We start from the raw sequence: 16,512 nt of genomic DNA, 5'->3' as shown, positions 1-16,512 counted from the left end.
AGAAGGGAAATCCAAACCAAATCAATATTTTGTGTGACCACTTTTTGGGGTTCAGTTCTTACTTTTGCACACTTTGTACATTTGCACAAAGTCGGATGCAATTTTGTAGAATAAGAGTCAGGCATATGATTAACCAGTTCTAGCAAGCAGGCGCTAATGATCCTCAATTTCATATGTAGGTTGAAACAGTCATTAACTGAAACAGTTGTGTAGGAGGCTCAACACTGGGTGTACTTGCTCCACAGCTTCTGCGCATTTTTATAGTGCCTGTTTATGACTTATTTCAATACCTAACATATGTCAGTAGGGGACATCACGTATGACATTTGTCTAGTCTGCAAACTCATGTTTTTTATTTGATTGACAGCTTGACAGATCTGGTCATGGAGGAGCACAGTCTGACCTGCACCATCTGCTTGGATCGTTTTAAATACCCAGTGACCATCCCTTGCGGCCACACATTCTGCAAGGGCTGCATCTCTAAACACTGGGATCGACTGGAACAAGGTGGACTTCAGGATGCATCATTCAACTGCCCAGTTTGCCAAAAGACGTTCTTCCCCAGACCCGCTCTGAATCGGAACGTGTCGCTGTACGTTTTGAGCGAAGTGGCCACCAATAGTACAGCAGAGAGAGCTGCAGGTGCGGCATGCAGAATAGACCGGGTCGAAGCTGGCTCTGAGGAGCTCTGTCCCCGGCATCAAAAACCTCTTATCTTCTACTGCAAGAACGATTTTATGGGTGTGTGCTGTGTGTGCTCTGTGAAAGAGTGCAAAGACCATGACAAGGTGTTAGTGGAAGAGGAAAGGAGTAATTGTGAAGTAAGAACACTTTTATTAGCTTTTGTTTGTACCAGTAATGTTTTTCCTCAAATCTTTTTTTGCTTTTCCTAACGATCTTTGGAAGCCAAACATTTTTTGAAAGAAAAAAAACCAGAAGGATAACTGATGGTTGAGCCATAATAAAGCCACTAATGTTGATTCTCTTTTTAATAATCCATAGCAACTAAGTTTTAAATATCAGTTTATCCTTTTGCATAATTGTGCTACATCTTACTGTCATTGTTGCATACATCACCTACAGTTACATTTACGGGATTTAGCAGACGCCCTCATCCAAAAGCGCTTTGAGTCTCTATCAATGAATAAATCAGCACTGGTTCCCTAGGTTACAGACTTCAGATAACATCAGTGGAAAAACTCTGTGAAGAGGGATTTTAGCACAATTTGAGTTTAAATATAAAGACATAAAACAAATGGGAAAAGAAGTGTTTCAGGATGAGGTAGCCAAACTCTTACAGTGTTCTGTTGATTGACAGGAGAGACTGAAGAAGAAGAACATGGAGATCACAAAGTCCATGGAGGATACAGAGAAGAACATCGTGCTGCTTTCAGAAAATATCGCTGAAGCGAAGGTAAAAAAAAAAAAAGAGAGATTATTCTTAAAAATATATATATATATATATATATATATATATATATATATATATATATATATATATATATATATATATATACACACACACACAATAAAAATATATAAATTATATATAAAAACATTTTATACATTGTGTATCCACATGCTTTGATTACTGATACTAGCAAAAAATAAAAATAAAGAACCAAACACATTGACAGACGTCATCTTTTTTGATGTATCTAATAATATATCTTTATTTTATATAGCTTCTTTAAAAATTACATTTCAAAGCACTTTCCAAGCAACTTTATAAATAAATATACAATTAAAAAAAATAAATAAAATAAATAAGTAAAATCAAAATCAGATACATAGAAAAATTAAAAATCACCTGAAAAACTTAGTTTTAAGAGAAGATTTAAAAACAATAAAAGACTCAGCCTGTCTAATCTCAAGTTGGAGGAAATCAAAGAAATATGCTCATCATACTTGGTCTTTATCAGAATCCTAGTAGCTGATTTTTGAAAAACCTTTTTTAATACCCAAATGTAATATAACTTTGTAAATATTGTTTTAGTTTAAAAAGCAAAAATAGACACACAAAAGCACTTCACATGCTTGGGGATAATTCAAAGGCAGTGTTTGTTTTGTCTGGTTACTCTGTCTGTATGTCAAAATTATTTGAATATGATCTCATGTACAATTTTATATATATATAAAATCATCATAAATTCACCATTACATAACTGTTAAAAACAGGAAAATGTTATGTCCTGTTAATTCTTTGGTAAATTGTAAATATTAGTCAGCAATAGAACGCTACAGTGGTTTGTAAGTGTAATTTGGCAACTTGAACTGCTCACATACAGTAACCTTCGCAGGTGTCCCTGCAGCAGACGTCTCAGTGGGTGAGCGCCAAGTACTCCCAGCTGCTGAAGGTGCTGGTGGAGAAACAGGAAGCGACACAAAGTTTCCTGGAGCAGCAGCAGGCCAGCACCCTGTCTCAGGCAGAGACTCGACTCAGCCACCTGCAGGAGAAACTAAAGCAGCTCAGAGAACTACAGGAGCAGATCAGCAGCCTCTGCAGCATCCCCAACTGCCAGCTCATCCAGGTTGAAACAACTCCAAGCATAGCACATAAGAGTAATGCAGATTTCAGACCAGAGAATTCATGGAAATGTGGCCACGTATTTTAGCCTTGTATTTAAAAATGTGGATGTTTTTTAGTCTATTTATTTATATATATATATATATATATATATGTATGTGTATATATGTGTGTGTATATATATATATATATATATATATATATATATATGTATGTGTATATGTGTGTGTGTATATGTGTGTGTGTATATGTGTGTGTGTATAGACATACTCGACCAGTCTGCTGGTCAGGAAGCTCTTTGTGGTATTTGTTGGAGGTAGTAAGAATTGGAGAAGAAGGATGTTTAGTTTTCTTCAGCTTCTGCATTAAATGAAGGAGATGCTGGGTATATCGACTAGGCAGGTGGTGTTGAGAGTCTAGGAGAGTTTCTGGCTTATAGGCCAAGTCCCTGAAATGTGTCTCTTTTGTGTCTCTCCATCAATGTTCCATTGATGTGCAGTGGTGAATGATCTACTCCTGTCTTTCTTAAGTCATACATTTTTTGGTTATAATCAGCATTATGAGATATATTGCGACCTGCTTCACTTCCTCTGTGTTTGCTGAATCATCACTGTTCCAAATGAAGCCCACGACTGGAGTATCATCAGCAAACTTGTTGAACTGTACTTCGCCGCAAAGTTGTGAGTCAACATTGTAATCAGCATTGGTCTCAGGAACACTGGTGTTCAGTGTGGTGGTGCCGGAGATGGAGCGGTTGGTGCTGATGGACCGGGGTTTCCTAGTTAAAAGGTCCTTGATCCAGTTCTCTCTTTTGCTGAACCAAATATAATTTTCTGTATTATGACTACAAATGAGACCAACATGCAACAGCCAATCAGCTTTCTTTTACAGACGTAAAACGGATTTAATTTTTTGCAGCAATAGCGACGCGGCAAGTTTAGCGATACTTGGCTTGAAAAAAAAAAATTTAGGGCTTAGTTAAAGCCAGTTTCTAACAACGTATTTGTTTGTGTGTTTTTGATGTTGTGATATAGGTATAAATTTTCATTCTTAATAGTCTTAAAAAGTCTTAAATTTGACTTGGTGAAGCACACAGAAGCCATGGTGTCCTCTGTTGAGAAGTTAGGCAGGTAGGTGGTATCTGGAATGGGTCCACTGTGGGGGAAAGACTGCTCTTTATGTGAATAACTAGCTGTCTGAAGCAGTAATGATGGATTTGTTGGGTTGATAATCCTTCAGGCAAAACATAAAGCATATTCACATACTTATTAGGTTAATCATGATGTTACCTCTGTGTGAATGAACAGGAATCCAGACTGGTGGAGGTCCCTCAGATGGGTTCAGTTCCTGTAGATGTCAGCGTAAATCTTCAGGAGAAACTGAATCCGGTCACAGACATTCTGTCTCGCATGTCAAAGTTGTGTGACGATCTGGATAAAGCCGTGTATGCAACCGTGAGCCACAACAAAGAAGGTTAAGACACGTCTTTTTTCTGACTGAAATAAATAAACATGTTCTTTTTAGATGCACACATATGCTCTTCATACTTGCACATGCTTTTTCTTGCACAGGTTCGCCACAAGACAAGAGACCAATGCTCGCTGTTGTGCCAAGTCCAGCCACTCCACCTTATCCAGCAGGAAAGCAAGGCCTTATGCAATGTAAAAAAACAAAACCTCTTATCTGCCTTTTAACACTGCGTTAATTTAAAATTGCAGCTCTAATATGTGTATCCTCCTACCACAGACCGTTGTTCCTTGACTTTTGACCCTCGCACGGCCAACGCTCACCTCGTGCTTTCTCAGAACAACCAGCGGGCCGAGCACCTGACCTCAGGGCCTCATCCAGTGGCAGCTAACGACGCACGCTTTGACCACACCTGGCAGGTGCTGTGCTCCGAGAATTTCACGCAGGGTCGTCACTACTGGGAGCTGGAGGTGTCCAAACCGTGGGCGTACATCGGCGTGACGTACCCAGGCATTCCACGGAAGGAAAAAGGCAGGACGTCCATGCTGGGAATGAACGAGCTGTCGTGGAGCCTGCAGCTGAACGAGCGCCAGGTAACCGCTTGGCACGGCAGCCACGGCGATCCGATATCAAGTGAGCTGCAGTTAAACAAACGGCCTCTGCGCATCGGCATTCTGCTGGACTACGAGGAAGGCACTCTGGCCTATTATGGGGAGAACCAGGTGAGGCTGCACGCCTTCCACTGCGCTTTTTCCCACGAGCTCTATCCTGCCTGCTGGATCGGGGAAGGGGTCAGCGTCGCACTCTGCCCAATGTGAAATAACCTTTTTTTCATGACGGAGCTCAATGGACGTTTTCAAACTAATTCACCTCTCCAGCAAATGAACAAGCACACCATAGGGTCATTTAAAACCTGTATTAGAAGACAAACTAAAGCACTGTGCGAAAAACCACACAGAACCGAACTCGTAAAAATCCAGACGCTCCAGCACAAGTTATACTTTTTTATTTCATTATGTGAACATCCCTATAATCCAAACCCTTGATTACTTTAAAAGACATGAATTTAGAACAAGCCAGCTGAGGCACTGTGCTCGTTTATTAAAAAGACTCCAGCACAAAAAAAATTGCACTTTTTATTAAATAAGGTAAACATCCTTATTCACTAATATAATTTATTTCTTAAGCATTGTGTTGCATTTCATGCAGTTTGTGGCTACTGATAATGTTAAGTAATACAAGTCAGCCATAGCGTCAGAATATGGCTTTTTTTTTTTTTTTTTTTTTGATCCAACGAACATCACTCGAAAAGTGGTAGGTGAAGTTAAAATCAGTCTCTTCAAGCTCCGATAGCTGAATTGAATCATGAGTGACAGTGTCCGCATAAAGAATTACAGATTTACTGGAATAAACAAATTCCTGAATCACAAAATAGAATATTTTTATGTATTTACTTGTTTACATTATCTGGAATTTTAGTCTCTACTCGCAATTAAACGTTTAGGAAATATCTGTTACTTTTCCACTACATGCAGGTGTTTGTATCGGTTTAAAATTCACCTACAGCTTTCTCACATTGTATCTGTCTCTTTTTTTTCTTCTTCTTCATCTTTCAGGTACATGAATGTGGTAATGCAGTACAATGTCACTGAATTAGTTAGATTAGTGGTGCTTTGCCTTGTTCCAGTGCAGATGCAATTGAGATTGTAATAAATGATAACAATCCCTCTTAAATATTTCGGATACAATCAGTAAGAAAAAGAAACGCTCCCTGTTCTTCATCTAGTTGAAGTTTTATTTTAAAGACTGAGCATTCCAATAGTCATTTAACTATTTTGAGCCACTTTAAATAGTAAGAACCCTAAAACGCCTTTTTCCAGTCCCCCCTTTATTTTAATCTTTAAATACTTCTCTCTTTTTTTTTTATTGTATTACTGTATTTTTTTTATTTTTTTATTTTAACCTCATAGGGTACAGTGAGGGTTTGCCAATTTTTGTTTCGTTACATTTTTAATGTTTTGTATTTTGAAATTATTTCAAAATGCTTTAATGATGTCTTTTTCTACACCCCCAGTAAACAGGTTAGACATGCTAGTGGGTTGCGAGTCTTCTGCTCGTCACATCGTTGCCTGGATTGGGTTATTTGCTTGTGCAGTACATATAAAAAGCAGCCAAGCATACTTCCATTACTGTCCTTCTGTGAAGGGAATCTTTGTTGTTTAACGTGTCAAATGTGAAGCACATTGATTATATACACTATGTTAAAACAACCCTTGCCTTTTTTTTTTTTTTTCTCGTGACTGTTACCATGTGGATGGGCTTTTGAACTACAAACAGACTGTGCTGATTGTATATATGGATAAGATGGAGAATCTTTGGGCTCGACTGTATTCGCAGCAAACGCACATCCAGAAAGTGATACGTGAGAAGTTTCATGCTGTAAAACCCATCTAATCCAGTGACACTCATACTAATGTAAACCTGGGACAAGAACATACTGACAACCAGATCAACTGCTGACCCCATATCTCCAGCAAGAAGATCTATCAATTCAAAGGGGGCTTTAAATGGACAAAGTGCCGTAGAGGAAATATGTATTGCACCCTAAAAAATGGTTTGCTGTTACAAAAAAAGACAACCTTGTAAACCAGGTCTTTAAACTGGTACATGTTTTAATTAAATAAAATACATCTGTTATGTCAGACTTCACAGCAGAGAGCATGCTTGGATGGTTACACATTTTATAACCCGGATAAATAAAGTGAGAAGTGTGTTACTGCGAGAAACATTTGTGGGAGAGATGTTACTCTGAGACTGATGCATGACAAAATAGGTCAAATGCAGTGTCATACGAGTCATGCTCCAGCGAACCACACGGACACGAGTAGCACAGGGACAGCAGAGCCACAGGTACACCAAGGTGCCTTTTAAAACACATTCGAGATACAGGGAAGGATCTATAGTATGATGCCTGAATGAGTACACAGCTATCATTAATATTTCTAATCACACGGGCGATCCAATTGTGCTGGCTCTGTATCTTATGAAACGTGCCCAACCAGGCCAGCCTCACCAAAAACAACAAAAAACAAACTTAAATCATGAGACCAATATGCACTCGAGGCTTTAGCAATGTAAAATATACCGATAGGAAAACTTTGTTGTTAATGTTGTGGCTTCCGTAAAACGTTTCATTCCTTCTTATTCACATTGTTTTTGTGCTTTTTCTTCTCTTTTCTTCAATACTGCCACACTTTTCTTCTCATTGCAATAGACTCCTGGTATGGATATTAGTTATTTAAATTAAATGCTGCTCAGAAAGTGTGTGAGAGAAAGAAAGAGCATTGAGAAGAGTTTGAAGAATGGCTTTGGGATCGCTGGTGTGACATTTACTGATTCTTCTTGTCTTCAGGAGGTGAGTAAGGTGGTGGCTTGTCCTATTAACGAGAAGAGAACAGCAAATGAATCATGACGTATTTAAAAAAAAAAAAAAGGAGTATGGAGATGCATCATGCTGTATTCTTTTTTTTCTCACTATACTGCCACCTTGTGAGAAACAGATGGATTGCTGTTTGCTCAGTACTACAAATTTTAATTGAACTGAGAATTTCATTGCACAGGAAACCCAACATAACATTTTGCTGGAAACCCAACATAATCCCTACAGTAAACATTGGTGGTAGCATGTTGTGCAGCTGTGCAAATTGCAGGCAGGGCCTAAGAATCTGGGAAGGGCTGAAAGCCAAGAAGAAAGCCTGTTCTGTTCTGCAAGTGGTTTAAAACGAGGGTGGAGGGTTATCTGGGGTCACATGGCACCCACCCTGGTGCATTCTTCCAAAGCTGCACTGGAGTGATTTAAAACCAAATGAAAAAATGTGTGATAAATGTCCAAGTTAAAGCTCAGACCATACTCTTTAAAAAAAAAAAATGCCAATTTCAATTCCAAATTGTATCAAAAGTATTGTGAGGGAGTTAATATTTATGCATGGCAAGTTACAGAGGATGTAGAGATGCATTTGTGTGTCAGGTGGAAGGTTTTGTATGAGGCATATTGGATTTTTGATGTTTGTGTGACCTCGATAACAGAGATGAAACATACCTCTGGCAGGTAAACGTGAGGAGAAGCAAGAGGAGCAGTGTTTGTACTGGCTGCTGCTTCTGCTGCTTTAGCCTCCGCTGAAAGAATAAAAGCAAAGAAAGAGAAAGAGAGTGAAAGAGTCAATTAATTCACAAATTATGTGATGTTTACACTTGATTACATTATGAGAAACTCAAAATCAGGCATGTTTAATTTTTGATTATTGTTGGGGATTTCCTTTATTCTGCACATCTCCTTTATTCTAAAAATGCTCATCTATAATCCAGATAATTCATGTGCATCAGGAAATTGGACATGGTTCTTGCTGTGTGATCTGTGATCCAGACCTGCAGATGTACGTGGTAGGTCAGGATCTAGAGGGGCTTGGGCCACCGAGGCAGAATAAGGTGGAGGCGGCACGTAGGCTGCAGCTCCATCAAAACCCATCAGATTGGGATAGAATGCAGCTGCAAACAAGCCAAAACATACAGAGAAGCAAACGATCAGCAATCCATTTCTTCATACAAGTTCCTGCATAACTAAGGTAGTTATAATGTTCATCTTTTCAGAGCTTCTTAGACTTTATCTATTAGAGGTATCTAATAAAACAGTAGCTTGTTCAGCTGCTAAGCATGTTCGCTTGTCTTTAAAAATTAGCAGGCATTACCAAACCTGAGAGATCTGTATAAGGTTTGTAAGCCATTCCACACTGTTTATTACCTGGGGGTGGAGGAGGAGGGTACGAGTAGCCAGGAGTAGGTGTTCCGGTGGAGTAGATGCCATTGGCTGGAGGAGGGGGTGGGTAGGCGTATGCTTCGTTAGCCATGTATGGACAGCTAAAATTAGCGGTCACAGGCTGGCCACTGGAGGCTAAGAAGAGAAATAATTATAGAAACTTTTTGTCTCCATTCAGGCAAATTGAATGTGTAAAATTCCTGGAACTGCCATTACAGGGCCCTTGAACAAGACCCATGTCATACATTTTCACTATACCAGAAGAAGTGACTGGAGCATATGTATTGTTGTGCTGTTTAGGATTTGTATTGTGCATAATTAAGGCACCTCTAAGCCTTTATTTGCTGACTAGTGACTGTAAACCAACATTGTTTTTGATTGAAACAGTCAATTAGGGCTGTAATGATTCCTTGAGTAACTCGATTACAAAAATTTAACTACACACGGAGCACTGCGTTTCCCACGGACCATTATACTGACGCACCACCCATTAAACTCAGAAGACACTGTAGAATGAAAAATGGAGGTACGGGGAGAAAACAGCGAGGGTCGAGGAGAAGATTCAGGCCAAAGAACTTTCCCAAACTTTAGGATCATTTCAAACTAAAACATAAAGAAAACACTGTACAGTGTGGTTGCCGTATTTAAAGTAATTTAAAATAGATTTTTTTATTTATTTATATGTAGTGCTGTCAAGTGTGTAGGTAGTGGAGCAGGTTTTTAAAGCTGGCAATAAATATACGGATTTAGTGCGTAAAAAAATTCAAACAGCTTTTCCAGAGACAAGAACACCACATCGCAATACTGTGCGAGACTTAATAATTATGAGTTTCATTAAACAAATAGTTTCCCATAACCTGCTCTACGTGGCCACTGTGAATGGACTTTTTAAATGCATATCTATTTGCATTTTGATGTAAAATGGCAATTGAATGCACTAAATGGGTTTAGTTCACACATATTCTTGTATGCAAATTCAGCAATAAAAATTTAAATTTTTCCAAAAAGAAAAACAAATTACTTGTTAATTTTAAGAGACCTGTCTCATTTTCCTCTCTCATTTAGTATTACTCTTATCCGATTACTCGATTAATTAATGGAAAAAACTTTAGAGTACTCGATTAATAAAATAATCGATAACAGCAGTCCTACAGTCAATAACACTAAATGGCAGCATACTATAAATACTCTTTTACCTGCATATGAATATTTTTGTCCACTTTTCACTGGAAGTGCATTAATAAAGAAAACAATAAACATAGAAATAGGGAGAAGGATATACAGTTTATATCTATATTATATATGAATAACCTTTTCGTTTCTTTTTTTTACCTTGTGAAGCCACCTGCATCATGGTCTGTCCAAACTCAATAGCTCCACCAGAGACAAAGATAAGCTTAAAGTTTGCAGAACCTTCCCACCCACCTAGAAAGCAAAATACATCAGACATTTTAATGAGGTTGAGGATTACATGACTACATGTGTTTTTATCTTTTCTTACTGATTATTCACGTAGGTCGGTTAGTGATTAGGGATCAGACCTTGACCCTTGTCAGCTGTCCAAATATAGCCCAATATCAAACCTCTCCTTTATCTCCAATATTCTAAAAAAAGGTTGTAGCGCAGCAGTTATGCTCACACCTATTTAGGAATAACATCTTTGAAACGCATCAGTCAGGATTTAGTCCTCATCAGAGCACAGAGACGGTGCTGGTTAAAGTGGTAAATGTCCTGCTTTGGCCTCTGATCAGGAATGTGTCTTTTTACTTGCGCTGTTTGACTTTAGTGCAGCTTCTGACACCACTGATCATAATATCCTATTTTCTAGACTAGAAAATGTTGTTGGAATAAAGCGAACAGCTCTCTCATTGCTTAGGTCTTATTTGACTGATCAGTATCAGTTTGTTGATGTAGATGGGGAGTCTAAAAATAAGGTTAAGAAATATATATATATATATATATATATATATATATATATATATATATATATATATATATATATATATATATATATAGTATAGAGTCACACTGAAGGCATCAAGGGCTATTTGACCAAGAAGGAGAGTGATGGGGTGCTGCGCCAGATGACCTGGCCTCCACAGTCACCGGACCTGAACCCAATCGAGATGGTTTAGGGGTGAGCTGGACTGCAGAGTGAAGGCAAAGGGCCAACAAGTGCCAAGCATCTCTCGGGAACTCCTTCAAGACTGTTGGAAGACCATTTCAGGTGACTACCTCTTGAAGCTCATCAAGAGAATGCCAAGAGTGTGCAAAGCAGTAATCAAAGCAAAAGGTGGCTACTTTGAAGAACCTAGAATATGACATTTTCAGTTGTTTCACACTTTTTGTTATGTATATAATTCCATATATAATTCCACATGTGTTAATTCATAGTTTTGATGCCTTCAGTGTGAATCTACAATTTCCATAGTCATGAAAATAAAGAAAACTCTTTGAATGAGAAGGTGTGTCCAAACTTTTGGTCTGTACTGTATATATATATATATATATATATATATATATATATATATATATATATATATATATATATATATATATATATACACACACACAGTATAAACATAAAATTATACACACACAATAGGGAAAGAAAAAAGTATACTATATATTATATATACACAGTATTTATTTTTTCTTCCCCTAGTGTGTGTGTATATACTTTATATATATAAAAATATTCTTATCCATATTATATAATATGGATAAGATTATAATAATAATAATATTATTATAATATTATACTTTTTAGCTATACTTATACTTGTATTATACTTTATCATTTACATTTCTCTACACTCTCTGAGGTAAACTTTGATGTTCCACAAGGATCTGTCCTAGGCCCACTGCTTTTCTTTCTTTGTATATGCTGCCTCTGGGTGAAATTATTTATAAACATTGTATTAGCTTCTATTGCTATGCTGACGAGTGGTATATTTTAGTAAAGCCAGATGAAAGTAAAGGAGCAGATCTGGAAGGATCACGTATATAGCGTGTTCGGTGAACTGGGATATTGTCAGGTATGTTGACGGTTGTGTGGTGGGACATCTATTATCTCAGAGATCCCTCGTGTCTGTATTTCCTTCTGGTTCTCCCTTTGAGTTATGCTGCCATAGCGAGTCTTGCCGGAGTCCCCAACTGTACAGTGTCCTTAACTTTTATACAACAATAAGGATATTTAATAATCCATAACTTTCTCTCCCAGGCACCCTTCTTCTCCCTCTCTCTCTATCGGTCAAGTTAAACATGCTCCTGAGGTACCAGTGACCAGTGTTCCTGTCCCTCTCCTATTCTCTTATCTGCTTGCTTCTTGCTGGCCTGTGTTCTCTTTGATTGGAAGCCATTCTGTGCAGTTGGGGATGGTTTCGCATCAACGGCCTGGAGAGCCATGAACTTACAGACTTAATGTCAACATTCTATACAGGTTGCATTTGATCACCATCACTGCACACCTCAACAACGTTTAACTGTAATTTAACTGGGTTCCCTTCTAAGTCCGGCTCCTCTAAAGGTTTCTTCCTTATGCCATCTGAAAGAGTTTTTCCTTGCCACGGTTGCCACTGGCTTGCTCATTAGGGACAAACTTACAATTATAAGTAACAATCTTATTTATTCTTTATTTCCACATTATTAAAGCTACTTCGAGACAATGTTCATTGTTAAATGTGCTATACAAATAAAAAAATACAAATGTATTAAATTAAACAAGACACGGCTTGATTTCTGCCTAGATTAGCCATAAAGCTATAATTTGGTACTCATGTCTGATGGTTCTCATGGTTTTTATAAGAGAAGATTTTGGAATTTTCCTGAAAAACATCTAAATTGCTCCAAATCACCTGGTCAACCTCAAGACTGTGAGACGTTTGTGTTAGTGTTATACTGAAGTGCACTCAAACTTAATTTCGTGGCATTTATGTTTCATGATGTTTTTTCTTTATACTAGATTAAAAAACAGAATAAAGCTGTTACCTGCTGGTTCAGCACTGACAGTACCCTTGATGTAGTTGGCTCCAAGCACAGGTTGTTTGACCTCACAGCCTTTCATCAGGTAGAACGGCATCATGAATGACCGCAAAGCGTCTTTTGCCTTTGTCACAAAGATCACCTGACAAAAAAACAAAAAAACACTTATGCTCTTAAAATCTTTATAAAATTATGAGTACAAACAGAAAATAACAGTTTGAAACATTTTTACAGAATTCATTTTTAATCGCAGTGATCCTCATTAACTCCTATTCAAAAACTATTTTAGAAGTCATATTTCTACACACAAACATAACTATGCTAATGAACATTATTCTATGTAGGGCTTATGTCAGACCTAACTACCTACTTCAATTTTAATCTGCAGAGCTAGAATAAGGATTGCTCTGATCTCTATCCTGCAGATTTGGGCTTCCAGGAAAAATAGATATTGGTAGAAGAGTTTGCTTTGATTCAAGTAGTGCAGCCAAAATATGATTTGATTTTGGCTGATCAGCCCGAAGTCAGCCGTAAATTACCCCCTTCCCTTTTCCTCATACCTACCCTGTATGGTGTGAGAAAGATACTCCCCTTCCTGCTCTTCCTAAACAGGTCCGGCAGGAGGTCTGCATCGCTGAACATCAGCTCTACATTCTCATAGGACATCAAGACACTACAGAGATGAGAAATTAAATGTGGTTTAATGAGAGGAAGACAATCCTCATCCATTACATAAAAATGACAGTGTTGACATATGTCCATTTCCCCTGGCCACAAGAGCACATTTAATAATTTGTGAACACACATAAAAAATTATCCAACACACAGAATTCAAGCCAATGAATGGAAAACAAAATCTAAAATACATCCAGATGTTATTGCTGTGTGGGTCTGAATTTTATCCAATATGTTCAAGGTCCTACCTAATTTACCTGGAGCAAGATAAATAAAAAAATACATAGATACACACTAATACGCATACATGTGTAAAATATTAAAAAATTTAAGAGAACATTAAATCTCCATATAAACACCAGCTTCCAGAGGTAAAATTTCCTTTATTATCACAGAGACTAATCAAGCACTAATTGTGTTGGTTCGCAATGTGGAAATATATGGGGGGTTCCATGTATTTATTTAAGTTGTGGCAAGGGGTGGGAAGGGGTACGTGCACTGGTTTATCAGTTGCAGGTGGGGTGGGCAGGGGTATTTTTGGTGTACGAGTTGCGGGGTAGGGTTATGGATGGGTATCGACAAGGGCTGCAACAGCTAATTGATAAAATCAATAAATCAATAATGAAATTTGTTGTCAACAAATACCGTAATTATTTAGTTGGGCTGCACTAATTCCACTAGTTCCATTCTCTTTTTATAGCATTTATCTGGTGTTTTAAACGCGATTTACTGTGACTTTTCCCTCTGCTTGTCTCCAAAACATCCTACATGCGCAGTCCCTCTAATAAACTCGTTTGTAATCTTGTCCATCCTCGTTACTCCCAATGAAAATCTCAACATCTTCAGCTCTGCTACCTCCAGCTCCACCTCCTTTCTTTTAGTCAATGCCACTGTCTCTAAACCATACAACATCACAGGTCTCACCACAGTCCTATAAACAATACCACAACTCAGCACTCTGTTGTACGCTTTCTCCAAATCTACAAACGCACAATGCAACTTCTTCTGACCTTCTCTATACTTCTCAAACAATAATCTCTAGGCAAATAATGCATCTGTGGTGCTCTTCCTCGGCATAAAACCATACTGCTGCTCACAGATGGTCACTTCTTCTCTCAGCCTGGCTTCCACTACTTTTCCCATAACTTCATGGTGCGACTGATCAACTTAATTCCTCTGTAGTTACTGCAGGTCTGCACATCTCCCTTATTCTTAAAGATCAGTACCAGCAAACTCCTTCTCCATTCCTCAGGCATCCTCTCACCTTACAGAATCTTGTTAAAATAAACCCCACTGCCATCTCTCCTAAACATCTCCACGCTTCTACCAGTATGTCATCGGGTCCTACCGACTTTCCACTCTTCATCCTCTTAAGAGCTGCTCTCACTTCCTCTTTACTGATCCTATCCACTTCCTGCTTTACCATCTATACATCATCCAATGTTCTCGCTCTCTCATTTACCTCATTTATCAGCTGCTCAAAATATTCCCTCCATCTTCTCAACACATAGTCAACACATTTCCACCTCCATTCTTTATTGCTCTAAATTGCAGCACATTCTTCCCAGTTCGGGCCCTCTGCCCCACCAAATCCTTTTCTTCTTCGTCAGTGTCCAACTCCTCATATGCCTTTTCCTTTGCTTTTGCCACATCCCTCTTCACCTGCTGCCGCATTTTCTCATCTCTCTCGATCACAATTTCTTTTTTGCCAACCTCTTTCTCCTTACGCTGTCCTGCATTTCCCAATTTGACCACCATGTCTCTTTGTCTTCCTTTCTCATTTCTGGTGTCACACCAAAAATCTTTTTAGCTGTCTGCCTTATCACTTCTGCAGTTGTTGCCCAATCATCCAGCATCGAAACCGGTACTTATCGATACTACTCTGTATAATTATTGTCTATAATAACTTATTACTGCTGAACTTTAGTACTGCCTCCTAGCAATCAGATAAAGTCACATAAAGCAGTTTTTTTTTTATATAAAGGCCCTTTCAAGAGAGAGAGAGAGAGAGAGAGAGAGAGAGAGCAAACATATAGAGATTTCCTTAGCATACTACAGCATAACATATTTGAACAACATAGGAGCACAACAGAATGCAATAGAGAATTCAGCAATTAGGCTAACTGATCTATAACCTAAATTTAGTGACCGCCCTATGATCACTGTGCTGTTTTTTCTGCTACGGTCATCTCCCCATGCATCGCTATGGTTAATGGGCTGCTCCTGGGTGTCTGAGAGCGGGTCTCTGTCTCAAAAGTTCCCAAGTTGCAAAATAGACAGCTCAGTGGTTGACACACTAGTTTACGAGTTGCATAGTTGCAAGGTGGCCCTGTACAGGTCAGGATTTCCTAACCCAGCCATCATTGAATGGTAAAGAATTGAATTATTTGACACTTTTGGACCATCAATACCCCATGCAACACTAATGGACATGAAAAAACTACATTAACTTTTTACCTCATATGTTGGGGTATCTAAACAGGCACAAGATCAATGTTCTACTATTGGGTGATAAAGTCATACAAAACAGTGACCTTGTCCATGGTGCTTAAAAGGGTTAAGAGGCTTTAAGGATCGTGTGACATGGGCAGAAAAACAACTGCACCCATCCTGGGTAGATGGGTTTCACTTTAATCTCCATGTATTCTTACATTAATCATCCCAAATCATCTTTATAAAGCAAATTATATGATTTATTATCTTCTGAGATCATCTGACTCAGCAGCTTCGGCTATACCTGTCATGTTACACACAACCACAGCGGAACTGCTGTAGATAGAGACATTAAACTGCTGTAGATAGTTACATCGAATAAATAAATACACGTTTGCCTTACAGCTGATCCTTTTATTGTACGTGTTATTTTACCTCTCACTGTTGTTGATGATGACTCCCCCTGCCTCCGAGTGATTCTGGTTTAAAGCCATTCTATTCTTCGCTGTATTCTCGAACAGACAGTGACGCAGATCCTGCTGGCACACTCATAAAAACGGACAAACACGCCGGACGTGGAGGTTTTGTAACAGTGCACCCGCACTTCCGGATC

The 16,512-nt window shown here is 38.5% G+C and overlaps 2 protein-coding genes across 2 annotated transcripts in view; one reads left to right on the top strand and one right to left on the bottom strand.

Annotated features, from left to right (window-relative positions):
- The window catches only part of trim65 (tripartite motif containing 65), a 9,494-nt gene extending 2,791 nt beyond the window's left edge, over window positions 1-6,703 (top strand). The window contains exons 2-7 of the mRNA XM_046854460.1: window positions 368-821; window positions 1,319-1,414; window positions 2,301-2,531; window positions 3,835-4,000; window positions 4,099-4,188; window positions 4,274-6,703. Coding sequence (XP_046710416.1) covers window positions 384-821; window positions 1,319-1,414; window positions 2,301-2,531; window positions 3,835-4,000; window positions 4,099-4,188; window positions 4,274-4,812 — 1,560 coding nt within the window. The 5' untranslated portion in view covers window positions 368-383 and the 3' untranslated portion in view covers window positions 4,813-6,703. The remainder of the gene's footprint in view (window positions 1-367; window positions 822-1,318; window positions 1,415-2,300; window positions 2,532-3,834; window positions 4,001-4,098; window positions 4,189-4,273) is intronic.
- On the bottom strand, window positions 6,647-16,512 carry LOC124389162 (WW domain-binding protein 2-like). The gene is made up of 8 exons (XM_046854463.1): window positions 16,335-16,512; window positions 13,356-13,464; window positions 12,798-12,933; window positions 10,140-10,232; window positions 8,793-8,942; window positions 8,420-8,539; window positions 8,094-8,170; window positions 6,647-7,431 (listed from the first exon to the last, which is right to left on the bottom strand). Exons 1-8 carry the CDS (start codon window positions 16,391-16,393, stop codon window positions 7,384-7,386), a joined length of 792 nt encoding a protein of 263 aa, XP_046710419.1. The 5' UTR covers window positions 16,394-16,512; the 3' UTR covers window positions 6,647-7,383.

The sequence above is a fragment of the Silurus meridionalis genome, chromosome 7, assembly GCF_014805685.1.
Source record: "Silurus meridionalis isolate SWU-2019-XX chromosome 7, ASM1480568v1, whole genome shotgun sequence".
Taxonomy (NCBI): Eukaryota; Metazoa; Chordata; class Actinopteri; order Siluriformes; family Siluridae; genus Silurus; species Silurus meridionalis.
Note: the sequence above shows the minus strand (reverse complement) of the source record. Positions and strands in the feature narration are given on the sequence as shown.

Excerpts from the sequence above, each read along its gene's own strand:
- LOC124389162 (XM_046854463.1), bottom strand. The coding sequence starts at position 16,393 with ATGGCTTTAAACCAGAATCACTCGGAGGCAGGGGGAGTCATCATCAAC. Across the intron at positions 8,943-10,139 it reads GATGCAGGTGGCTTCACAAG|CCTCCAGTGGCCAGCCTGTG; the intron begins GTAAAAAAAAGA and ends TTCTCTTCTTAG. Across the intron at positions 8,540-8,792 it reads CCCTCCTCCTCCACCCCCAG|CTGCATTCTATCCCAATCTG; the intron begins GTAATAAACAGT and ends GCTTGTTTGCAG.